This window comes from Bombina bombina, chromosome 1 (genome assembly GCF_027579735.1).
Source record: "Bombina bombina isolate aBomBom1 chromosome 1, aBomBom1.pri, whole genome shotgun sequence".
NCBI classification, from domain to species: domain Eukaryota; kingdom Metazoa; phylum Chordata; class Amphibia; order Anura; family Bombinatoridae; genus Bombina; species Bombina bombina.
Window position 1 is genome coordinate 1,332,622,346 of NC_069499.1, and position 12,958 is coordinate 1,332,635,303.

Here is a 12,958-nt window from a genome sequence, read left to right on the forward strand (position 1 = left end):
AATATAAAATTTTAGAGGCAATGAAAAATAGTATATTAGATAAGTGACTCTTCATAGTGGTCTGACAGTGACTATAAAGAGATCTTGTTAGCATTAGGGGACAGCATTTAGCCAAAAAAGACTAATAATAAAGAACCCCTCTCCTGCACCAAAACTACATTATTTTAAAAACAGGTGAGTGGTGTGTTTGTATTTAAGTCCTTTTCCAAAAATTAATGACATCCCCCTCAATATTTAAGCCCTTTGGTCTTCTTGTTTGTAACTGGAAGATCCAGAAGGCTTCTCTATATAGGAGGTGACTAGTTCTATCTCCTCCTCTTGATCTAGGTTTTACTAACTCTATTATTTGCCAACTAAAAGAAGTTACATCCTGATTGTGGCAGTAGATGAAATGCCTAGACAGATCTGAGCATTCAATATTGTTCTTGATGTCATTTAAATGCTCCCTTACTCTGGTTCTTGCCTCCCTAGTAGTACATCCTGTATACTGCAGCCTACAGCTGGTGCATTCAATAAGATAAACAGCATATGTACTGCGACATGTGCTACAGCTTTCATGAGTGTACACCTTATTGGTAACACGTGATTGGAAAGTCTGACCAATACATACGTGTGAGCAGGCAATGCAGTTTGTATAGTTGCATTTGTAGTGGCCTTTTATTGTAAGCCAACTACTTGTGTGTGTTCCTGTTTTTTTCAATAAACTGGGTGATATTAGATTTCCAATAGTACACCCTCTCCTGAATACATAGTTACAACCTCCTTCTACATAGTCCTTCAGGCTATCTTCAGCCGACACTATCGGTAGATGTTTCTTGATAATGCCACAAATATCATAAAATTGAGGACTGTAAGTGGTAGAGAAGGTGGGTCTTGAAAGATCAAATCGTTTTTGACGTTTGATAGTTTCATTATTTATGATTGTGGCCCTATCCATTCGTGACACTTCTAAGAATGCTCTATTTACTGTCTTGGGTCGATACCCTCTCTGCAATAGAGATTCTTTAAACTTGCTGCTCTCTAGAAGGAAATCACTATCTTCAGAGCAGTTTCTCTTAATGCGCATAAATTGCCCTTTTGCCACCCCAAAGCCTGTATGCTTAGGGTGGTTACTTTTTGCATGTAATATTGTATTTGACATAATAGGTTTTCTATACAACGTGGTTTTAATGCTGTTGGTTTCAATGACCCCTTCTAAGACTATATCTAAATAAGGAATCTTTACCTTTTCAAACTGATATGTGAACTGCAAACCTACTTTGTTTGCATTCAAATAATCAACATATAGCTTGGCCTCCTCCTCAGTGCCCTGCCATATGAAGAAGAGGTCATCAATAAAACGTTTGTATAGTTTTATTTTGTCATGAAATGGGCTTTCACCTCCAAAGACGTGGGACCGTTCCCACCATCCCATATAGATGTTAGCGTAGGATGGTGCAAACTTCGCACCCATCGCGGTCCCACGTCTCTGGAGGTAAAAATCACCCTCAAAACGAAAAAAGTTATGCGTTAAAAGGAAGTCCAATGCTCTGCAAATAAACATCCTTAGGTCATGATCATAGTTGCTGAAGTCTTTTAGGATTTCTGCTACTGCATCTACCCCTATATTGTGTGGAATTGCCGAATATAGGCCAACCACATCTATTGTTAACCAGGAGGACGTGGTACCCCAAGACATCTTATCCAGATTAGACACCAAATGTTTGGTGTCTCGCAGGTATGAAGGGAATTGTAGGACCAAGGGTTGTAAAAGTGTTTCAACCCAATTGGAGAGGTGTTCAAAGAGGGAACCGATACCTGACTCAATAGGTCTACCTTTCACCTCCTCCAAGGATTTATGCACTTTGGGGAGGTGATGAAAAATCGGTATAACAGGATTAGCTGCCAACAAAGATTCCCTCCTGAACACCATCATCCAGTAGATCCATCAGATCCTTTTTAAAAGCCTCTGTAGGATTCCTCACAAGTCTAGTGTAAACATCTCTATCATTTAACTGTCTCATGGCTTCTTGTATATATGAAGCTCTATCCAAAGCAACAATACTACCGCCTTTATCGGCTCGCCTTATGACTATATCATCATAGGATTGCAAGTCCATCAATGCTTGGCGAAGCTCAGGTCGTAGATTTGAATATGTTACTTTATTATTGGACAACTTCACTAGATCTTGTTCCACCCTGTGGTGAAAGGCCTCCAAAAAGGGACCTCTCATAGCTACAGGATAAAACACAGATCTAGGCTTAAAATTACCATGTGAGCAGTGTTAATTTTGACGGCAAATTTCAATTTAGTCTTAGTTTTAGTCTTTTGACTAAAATGGCATTTTAGTCGTATTTTAGTCATCTGAATTGTTTTAGTTTTAGTCGACTGAATCTCCAGTAGATTTTAGTCAACTAAATCTCCAGTAGATTTTAGTTTACTAAAATCTAAGGGGTTTAGTTAAAACGTAATGCATTATTTAAGCATTTCTCTATAATTTGCAAACTGATTATATACTCCAGGAGTTAATAATTAAAACAAGTATCAAGTAACTCAACACAACAAAAAGTTTCTGCTGCTAGCACAGCATAACTTAAACCCATATTCGTGGGTTATGCTTATTTATATAGGAAGAATCAATTCATTGTTCACAGATTCGAAAAATTTTCGCCAACGATATTAGCACTGCTCTAGAACTTCCAAACTCATTATATACTCCTGGAGTAAAGTTTTATTAACCTGTTTTTATTTATGGTATTAAGGTTTGAACATGCAATACAGATTTAACAGATTTAACTGTTGTGGTATATAACATGTCTTTATCTTAAAATGTAATAAAATTAAGTTTCGTAAATTTTACCAAAGAGCAGTAATTGGATATCAATTGATTATAACACTTTCCATAAAATGTTTTTGTCAGCAAATTTTGATTTAGTTTTAGTCATAGTCTTTTGACTAAAATGTCATTTTGATTTAGTTTTAGTCATAGTCTTTTGACTAAAATGCCATTTTAGTTTTAGTTGCATTTTAGTCATCAGAATTTCTTTAGTTTTATAGTCATTTTAGTCGACGAAATTAACACTGCATGTGAGACCTTTACATGTGCAGGATCTCTCAAATGATGAGACCCAAGATCCTGCAAAACATAATAGTCACTAGCCTCCTCAAAATCAAAGATGTCTGAAATACTAGGGTATGTGTCTATAGGACTATGATTCACATCACTGTCAGACTGACTGTTCATGTCACCATTACTACTGTTATGCCAGAAATATTTCTGAAGGGTGAGGTCCCTCACTAACCTATTGACATCTGTGATAGTCTCAAACAGATTAAAAGATCTGGTGGGGACAAAACTAAGGCCCATACTCAAAACTTCCAATTCATAAGAAGTTAAGTCTCTACCAGATAGATTAATCACTTTTAAATCTGGTACTTGTTGTAATGCACTCTGCCTCTTTGGGCCCTTGCATTTCGACCTCTTCCTCGAGGCCCCCCTCCTTCTCTTTGGTGTTGACCCTGGTAAAAAAACCTGATGTTCTTGGGGTTGTGTTAATGTGTGTACCATTGTACTACTTGCACCAAGATCTCCATCATTATCACTCAAAAAAACTGCTTCTCGAGAGGTGGGCAAACTAACAGAGACACAGTTTCTATTATCTCTAGTTTGTTGCCTGGTCACAATACTATCTGTTCTTAAATTAGCTCTCCCTCTGTGTGTTACATTACTATTTCTGATGATACTCTTAGGGGGGGGGGGTATATAATCCTCCTCACCACTGGAATCACTTATTGCTGAAAGAACTCCTGCTTCATCATCAGTACCCTCTGTGTCAGAGAATGTGACTCTCTTTTTAGTTTCATTCAAGGGTATACTGGCAATGTTGTCATTGACTTTAACATTTGTTTGGATCTTAGGTTTAAACCTCCTTTGTTTGTGACTCTTGTTACTACGAGTAAGCCATGTATAAACCTTATTATTAACATAATCATCATTGTCTCTTTTAAACTTCCTCAACTTGAAATTGTCTAAGTCAGTTCTAAATTTCAAAACAGTATCACTTAGAAGCTTATCCAATTCATTATACTTAGAATTATCAACAAAGCTATTAAGTTGTGTTTGTATATTTTCTAGTTCTTTTCTAATTTTAACAAGCTGGGTGGTTTTGAATTTGACAATAAGCATCATTAATTTTTTAGAGCAGTCACTCAAAATTTCATTCCATGTAGCGCTAAAGTCAGGGTCCTCAACTAAAAAAGTGGGGTATTTGTGGAGTCGTAGTCCTCTTGGGATCATATTGAGTTGTAAATATTTCTCCAGGGCCCTCTTGTCCCACCATGTTTTATATTCTTTTAACAAAGTCCTTTCTAACAGTAAAAAGGTTTCGCTTATCCCCAGGACTTCATCCTGTTTATCAAAAGTGTCCTCAAGTGTTAACCGCTCCAAGGCAAGTGCAGTGAGCGGTGTCAAAGAAAATAAGCTTTGTAAATCCATTTTGTTAATGTTTAGAAAAACTGTCAAAGTCTATGAGGGGCAAGTCTGCAGGAAAAGAGAATATACAGCATATGCTTGATCAGACAAAGTTCAATCCTGCTCAGACTCTAACCCCTGCACATTTTAAATGATGGCAGGTGTGTACTGACTCCTATTTAACATGATTTTGAATGTGATTGCTTAATTCTGAACACAGCTACATCTTCAGTTATAAGAGGGTGTGCACACTTATGCAACCACACTATTTTAGTTTTTTTTGTTTACTTACCTCCTCTTAAAATATTTTAGTTTGTTTTTCAATTGAGTTGTGTAGTTTATAGGCCACATTAGAAGTGGAAAAGGTTCTGAAATGATTTATCTTTGTCTCATTTATTTACATCACAGAAACCTGACATTTTAACAGGGGTGTGTAGACTTTTTATATCCACTGTATATTCCTCTTAGAATGATAACTTATACATAATGATGATAAATGTAGTCACATTTATTTTAACAGAAAGGAAATGTCAATGGGTTGCAACTATAGAAACAACGCTATAATCGAGTCATACATCGATAGTTCTAGTTCTGATATTTAATTAGTATTCATTTCTAAGCAATATTATCCTATTCAATTGTGGGAAATTGAGGAGGGTACGATGGGAGGGAAAGGGTATGCCTGATAGGAAGGGAAGGGGGGGGCAAGATGAGGAGGAGGAGAAGAAGAAAAAAAAAACACACAACAAGGGAGGGGAGGGGAAAGGCGGCATCTCCCACAATCCCATCTCCCCTCCCCCACCCCATGTATGTCTTTTTAAACAAACGAGTAAAAAAAAATTCTAACACTCGGAGTGTTTGTCCTCTTGTTTTTACAAAGTTTTTATTAATTATATCCAATATACATCCATCTATTCTATAGTCCATATCTTGCTTTTAAATACATAAGTAAATTACTGGAATCGGACTCCATCTTTAAAATGTATGTGAAAAATACATGCAAATTCAGACTGTTATTTCTATTTTAGAAATATCTTAGGCCCACTCAAAACTTTTGTCATAAAAAACTTTTTGTCATAAAATATCAGAAGGGACAGAACCAGGACATTTTGCTTTGTTAGTAATAAGATGTAATCATGATAAAACTTTATTGACTGACTGTACAAGATATTTATATGTAAGCTCCAAAATGTATCTGATCAATGTATATTTCTTTTGCATGATGTACCGAGTCCACGGATTCATCCTTACTTGTGGGATATTATCCTTCCTAACAGGTAGTGGCAAAGAGAGCACCACAGCAGAGCTTGGTATATAGCTCCCCCCTTAACTCCACCCCCCAGTCATTCTCTTTGCCGGTTCTAAGGAAGGGTAAAGTGAAAGAGGTGTTAAACTGTTAGTTTTATTTTATCTTCAATCAAGAGTTTGTTATTTTTAAATGGTACCGGTGTTGTACTATTTACTCTCAGGCAGGACATAGATGAAGATTTTTGCCTGGAGGATGATGATCTTAGCATTTGTAACTAAGGTTCACTGCTGTTCCCACAGAAGCTGAGGAGTACAGGAAAACTTCAGTGTGAGGAACGGTTTCTTGCTATACAGCAATGAGGTATGTTTAGTCATTTTTTCTGCAGAGACTGTGTTAACTCAGAAAGGCTGACAGTATCCCCATTAGTAAGAGTCATTACTAGCTTGCATTAAGGGCTAATTTTTGGGGCACTCAGTTTGTATATGAGATATTGGGCAAACGTTTGTGTGTTTCTGGGAGGAACATTTTTTTTTATTCTGATGGGACATGTGTTTGAGGGTTCATTTGGCTTATTTAGGGGTTTTTATAACCCACATGGCTTACAAACAAGGTTTGATGGATTTTTGTAGGCCCCAGCAACATCGAGTGAGATGGGCGGTGCCTATTTTCACGCCTCAGTTGCGCATTTAGTTTATGCAGACAAGCAGCAAGCAATTTCTCCTGAGGTCCTGATACTCTTCTGGGGCCTAATCGAAAATATTTTTTCCACAGGATTTGAAGATACATATTGGGATTCCTTGGGATGAAAATCTCCACTAAGGATTTTTGTTAATAATTCACCTATTTTTTAGGAATACATTACTTCTGTTTTGTTTTTTGGACACACTTTGTATTTTTATTGCATTTTTATATTATCTATCAATTTATTTCATCAAATCGTCACAATGGCCATTTTTTGAACTTTTTATTTTATTTTTGAATTTTTCATTTTTGTATTTTACACTTGCGAATTATTCACTTTTGACTTCTAACTTCTGTTTTTTCATTTATTTTCTCTTCTTTTTGTGCATAAACACTATTTGAGGATTTTTTCTGCACCAGCACATTGGATTTATCACCTATTTGATGAACTATAGTAACTTTATTTGGAGATCTAGATCTTACTGAACTATTTCAGTCATCCACACCCCACTGTATCTGGAAGATACATTGATCTAATATCGAGACATTGCATATTTTTATACATATTTTTATATATTTTAATAATGTCCGTATTCATTGTTTTATTGTTTCCATTGTTTCTAATTTGTTTCTAATTTTTTATATTTGAATTCTTGTTATGTTTTTAAGCCATGGATCCATGCATATGTTTATGATATTTTATATGGTATTAAATATTCAATGAGCTAGTATTCTAGTATCCTATTGTTGAAGTTGTAGACTTTTAGCAGCCTTGTTCACATTGTTTAATTGTTTGACTTTTTAGCAGCCTTTGTGCGCATATACTCTACAATTTCATTGGCATAGCTACACTTAGATTCCTTTAACCAGTCCTTGCCTCCTTAGGGGCGCTCCTTTTGAATAATTCCTCACTGTCTATCTTTTTGTGGGTAGCTAGAGACCCATTCTCTCTAGGAGCTATAGGACACTCCACACAGCGCTGTTTGATATATATTTCTATCTTCTAGTTGCTATCTCTTCAGCTCGAAGAGTTTCTGAACCATCTGCATTACAATGTGACTCGCCTTATCTTATTTTCCATGCTGATAAGGTGGTTTTGCGTACCAAGCCTGGGTTCCTACCTAAGGTTGTTACTAACAGGAATATCAATCAGGAAATTGTTGTTCCTTCTCTGTGTCCTAATCCTTCTAAGAAGGAACGTCTGTTGCATAACTTGGACGTGGTTCATGCTTTGAAATTTTATTTGCAGGCAGCCAAAGATTTTCGTCAAACATCTTCTTTGTTTGTTGTCTATTCTGGAAAGCGTAGGGGTCAAAAGGCTACGGCGACTTCTCTTTCCTTTTGGCTGAAAAGCATCATCCGTTTGGCTTATGAGACTGCTGGACAGCAGCCTCCTGAAAAAATTACAGCTCATTCTACTAGAGCGGTGGCTTCCACATGGGCTTTTAAAAATGATGCTTCTGTTGAACAGATTTGTAAGGCTGCGACTTGGTCTTCGCTCCATACCTTTTCAAAATTTTACAAATTTGATACTTTTGCTTCTTCGGAGGCTATTTTTGGGAGAGAGGTTTTGCAAGCAGTGGTGCCTTCCGTTTAGGTTTCTGTCTTGTCCCTCCCTTCATCCTAAAGCTTTGGTATTGGTATCCCACAAGTAAGGATGAGTCCGTGGACTCGGTACATCATGCAAAAGAAAACAAAATTTATGCTTACCTGATATATTTCTTTCTTTTGCGATGTACCGAGTCCACGGCCTGCCCTGTCTATTCAAGACAGATGGTGTTTTTTATTGAAAACTTCAGTCACCTCTGCACCTTTATAGTTTCTCCTTTTTTTTCCTTGGCCTTCGGTCGAATGACTGGGGTTGGAGTTAAGGGGGGGAGCTATATACACAGCTCTGCTGTGGTGCTCTCTTTGCCACTTCCTGTTAGGAAGGATAATATCCCACAAGTAAGGATGAATCCGTGAACTCGGTACATCGCAAAAGAGAGAAATTTATCAGGTAAGCATAAATTTTGTTTTTTATATGGAATTGTTATACCCTTTTTGTAATTTGTGATTTTAAGCCCTTTTTTCTCTTTTTATTTAATTTTTCTTCTGTCTTTTTTTAGCCTCGGAGTTGTGTTGTGGGAGATTGCAAGTGGATTGGTTCCGTTACAGAGTAAGTTGCAAGACTGATACTGACAGTACATAATTGTAATGGTATTATGCATCGCTAATAAAATATGAATATTATTCCAAAATCCATAAACACTTGATTTGGAATATCTGATTAAATGGACCTAATAGATCGTTGAATAGCACATCTGTACCTTTATACTCAGCTAAAAGTTTTTTCCCATTGAAGCAGGGAACTCTGGGTAAGGATTTGTTGGCTGAGGTTTTCTTTGGAAAAATCTGCCAGCTTGCTATACTGATAGAGAGGGTTTTTTTTCCTTTTTTTTTTTTTTTTGCCTAATAACTTGTTTTGAGAACACAGCAAAGAAGAAATGTATTTGAGTGGCTTCCCCAAAAAAATCTGAATTGTTAGTTGTAATAACTTAAAAACAATCTCTAAACTGCAGAAAATGTGTGTGTGTGTGTGTGTATGTATGTGTATGTGTATGTATATATATATGTATATATGTATATATATATATATATATATATATATATATATATATATATATATATATATATATATATATATATATATATATATATATATATATATATATATATATATACACACGTATATCTGTGGATTTGATTTCCATGGTTTGCCACGGCCCAAAAATATTAAATGTAAAATACATGACTAAGCTCTCTTTCTTTCCTAAGCTCTCTTTCTTTCCTAAGATATGGTGAGTCCATGGGATCATCAATTACTGTTGGGAATATCACTCCTGGCCAGCAGGAGGAGGCAAGGAGCACCACAGCAAAGCTGTTAAGTATAATTTCCTTTCCCACAATCCCTAGTCATTCTCTTTGCCTTCGGTGCAAGGAGGAGGTGAAGTTTTGGTGTCTGAAGATTTTCTTCAATCAAGATTTTATTATTTTAAAAGCCAGAGTAAGTTTGCTCTGATCTTTCGTCTCATGATAGGGTCTTGCTCTGTTCCACGTTAGTCTCTTCAGTAGGGCAGTGGTGGCTTTCAAGCAGTTTGGAACTTGTGAGGTTGGCATCACTGCGTTTTCCTGACAAATTGCTGCTCTGATATAGAAAGCCAGAGTAGGTTTACTCTGTCCTTTCTTCATTCCACAGGTCTCTGTGAGGAGTGGCTTCCTCTCATGCTGGGTGAGCTGTCCTCCTGCCGGACAGTCAAGGGTGCAGGTATGTGCCATTTTTGGTTTCTTATGGTAAGAACTCTGGTACTACAGCAGTTTTTAGTCTGCACTTTATATGAGACTTTTACATTCCTGAAGTTCAGGATGAATAAAGGCAGGTAGCAGGCACTGTGTAACGTAAAAGATTGAGAGATGATTCTTTAAGATACGAGATGTTTTAAGTTTTTAAGAATCATTGGTGGCTCAGTATGTTTTTTTTATGTTTTACCCTGTTAATCCGGTAGAGTAAAGCCGGTCTGACTTAATAGGTACATTTCTAATTTTCTATAAGTGTTTTCCATGATTGGCTGGAAAAATTGCCGTTTGTATGAAAATTTCTTATGGCCGCTGGGACTGCCTCTGACGTCATAGGAGAGGCAGATCCTTCTCTAAGGGAATGCTAAAGCGCGCGTTTTTCATTAGTGATGCAGCTTATAATAGCTTCCTGTGTGACATCAACGGATCATTCTAGGAGTTCCGGAACTGCTCCGTTCTATTCATCTGACTCACAATCAGTTCAGTATCGCAGAGGGGGCAGGTAGGCGCCTCAGCTATATCGCTGAGGTGTAGAGGCTGTTATAAGAGGTTTTGTAGTTTATTCTCCTAAAAGAAAAACTTTGGTGCTTGAAAAATTTGCATTTGCGGCAATTCAAATTTATATATTTGGCAAAGTCTGTTCTGTATCCCTGATAAGGGATTTTGATTACTCTGAGAATCACAATCTTAAAGATACAGTATCACAATTAAAAAAAAAAAAAAAAAAAAATGTGTGTGTGTGAAATGTACTTGCAATATGGACCAAGAGTCTGTGCCTTCTGTAGAGTACAAACTTTGTTTTGATAACCAAGTGGAACCTCCTTTGCCCTTTTTGTTCTTCTTGTATTGAAAGAACTTTAATGTACAAAGATATACTTTTTGTTTCTGAGCCAGTATTCTCTCAGGTTGATGCTGCTCAGGTAATGTCACAGCCTTCTCAAGAGTCCCAAACTTTATCATCATCGCATGCAGTGCCCTGCGGTTCCTCACAATCTCCTGGAGGAGTGTATTTGCATGCTGAAATTGCTGCCCAGGTATCCTCGGCAGTGTCTGAGGCATTAGCTGCCATTCCTATGCTTTAGGGAAAATGCAAGAGGAAAATTTGAGAATCAGATAGTAAGGTTTCTGATCCTGTTCAGGCTAATCAAGTGGCTCTTTCTCATGAGTCTGAAGGGGAGGATACTTTGGTAGCCTCTGAGGGTGACATCTCAGATTCGGATAGTATAATTCCTTCTTCTGATGCTGAAGTTGTTTCCTTCAGATTTAAGCGTGAACACCTTCGTGTTTTGTTAAAGGAGGTTTTGGCTACTTTGGACGACTCTGATACCTCTGTCGTTGTCAACCCTAAGAAATCTAGCAAATTAAATAGATACTTTGATGTCCCCTCTTCTGGGGAGGTGTTTCCTGGGCTAGACCGTGCTACAGAGATTATTACCCTGGAATGGAAGAGACCTGGAATTCCTTTTTCTCCCTCTCCGGTTTTTAGAAAAATGTTCCTGGTGGCGGACTACATTAAGGAGTCATGGCAGACGGTACCCAAGGGGGAAGGGGCAATTTCTACCTTGGCTAAGAGAACTACTATTCCTATTGAGGATAGCTGCTCTTTCAAGGACCATATGGACAAGAAGCTGGAGGCTTACTTGAAAAAGATGTATATTCATTAGGGTCTCCAATGGCAACCGGCGGTGTGTATTGCTACAGTGATAAGTGCAGCATCATATTGGTTTGATGCTTTGTCTGAATCCCTCCATGTAGAGACAGGATACAGGATAGGATTAAGGCACTTAAGTTAGCCAATTCCTTTATTACTGACGCCTCATTGCAGGTTATTAAGTTGGGAGCCAAAATCTCTGGTTTCGCAATTTTGGCACATAGAGTATTATGGCTGAAATCTTGGTCAGCTGATGTTTCCTCTAAGTCTAAGCTTTTGGCAATTCCTTACAAGGGTAAGACCTTGTTTGGACCGGGGGTTGGCAGAAATTATTTCTGACATCACAGGTGGTAAAGGATCTTTTCTGCCACAAGATAGGAAGAATAGGCCGAAATGACATCAGAGTAATTTTCGTTCCTTTTGTAGCTTCAGAGGTAAGTCTTTCCCCTCCTCTACCAAGCAGGAACAGTCCAAGCCTTCTTGGAAATGCAGTCACTCTTGGAACAAGGGGAAGCAAACTAAGAAGCCTGCAGCTAAGTCAGCATGAAGGGATTGCCCCCGATCCGGGATCGGATCAAATGGGGGGCAGACTCTGTTTTCTCAAGCATGGATACGAGATGTCCCAGACCTGTGGGCCGTGGACATAGTATCCCAAGGTTACAAGTTAGAATTCATGCATTTCCTCCCAGGGGCAGGTTCCACCTCTAAGATTATCTGTAGACAAGATAAAAAGAGAGGTGTTCTTAAAATGTGTACAGGATCTTTCCCTTCCCTCTTGTGAGTGATAGTTCCAGTCCTAGTACAGGGTCTAGGGTTCTATTCCAAATTGTGGTTTCCAAAAAAGAGGGAACTTTCAGGCCTATTCTAGATCTAAAGTTCCTCAACAAGTTTCTCAGAGTGCCGTCCTTCAAAATGGAGACTATCTGTTCCATTCTTACTCTAGTGCAAGAGGGTTTGTTCATGGCGACCATAGACCTGAAGGATGCGTACCTCCACTTTCCCATTCACAGGGATCATCACAAATTTCTGAGGTTTGTCTATCTGGACAAACACTTTCAGTTTTTGGCTCCTCCATTTGGCCTCGCCACAGCTCCCAGAATTTTCTCAAAGGTCCTGGGAGCAATGTTGGCAGTAATTCGGTTTTGGGAAAATTGCAGTGGCACCTAATCTGGATGACATTCTGGTTCAGGCACTATCTTTTCAACTAGCAAAATTTCACACAGAGATCTTGTTGTCTTTTCTTCGTTCCTACGGATGGAAGGAGAATTTGAAAAATAGTTTCCTTGTGTCGGCTAAAAGGGTGGTCTTCTTAGGAACCATTATAGATTCCCTATCAATGAAAAGATTCTTGCCTATCTCTTTAGTCTGCTGTATGGCCATCAGTGGCCCAATGTATGGAGGTAATAGGTTTGATGGTAGCTTCCATGGACATAGTTCCCTTTGCTCGATTCCACTTGATAGCTTTACACTTATGCATGCTCAGTCAATGGAACGGGGATTAAGCAGACCTGTCTCAGAGGATAGTTCTGGATCAATCAACAAACTCTCTGCCGTGGTGGCTGTCTCATGAACATCTGTCCCAGGGGACAT

General features: G+C 38.1%; 1 protein-coding gene across 1 annotated transcript in view; it reads left to right on the forward strand.

Moving 5' to 3' along the window:
- Positions 1-12,958, forward strand: part of LOC128649086 (mixed lineage kinase domain-like protein) — a 166,059-nt gene that overhangs the window by 106,469 nt on the left and 46,632 nt on the right. Inside the window, exon 9 of the mRNA XM_053702149.1 lies at positions 8,490-8,539. Within this exon, the coding sequence (XP_053558124.1) occupies positions 8,490-8,539 (50 nt within the window). The remainder of the gene's footprint in view (positions 1-8,489; positions 8,540-12,958) is intronic.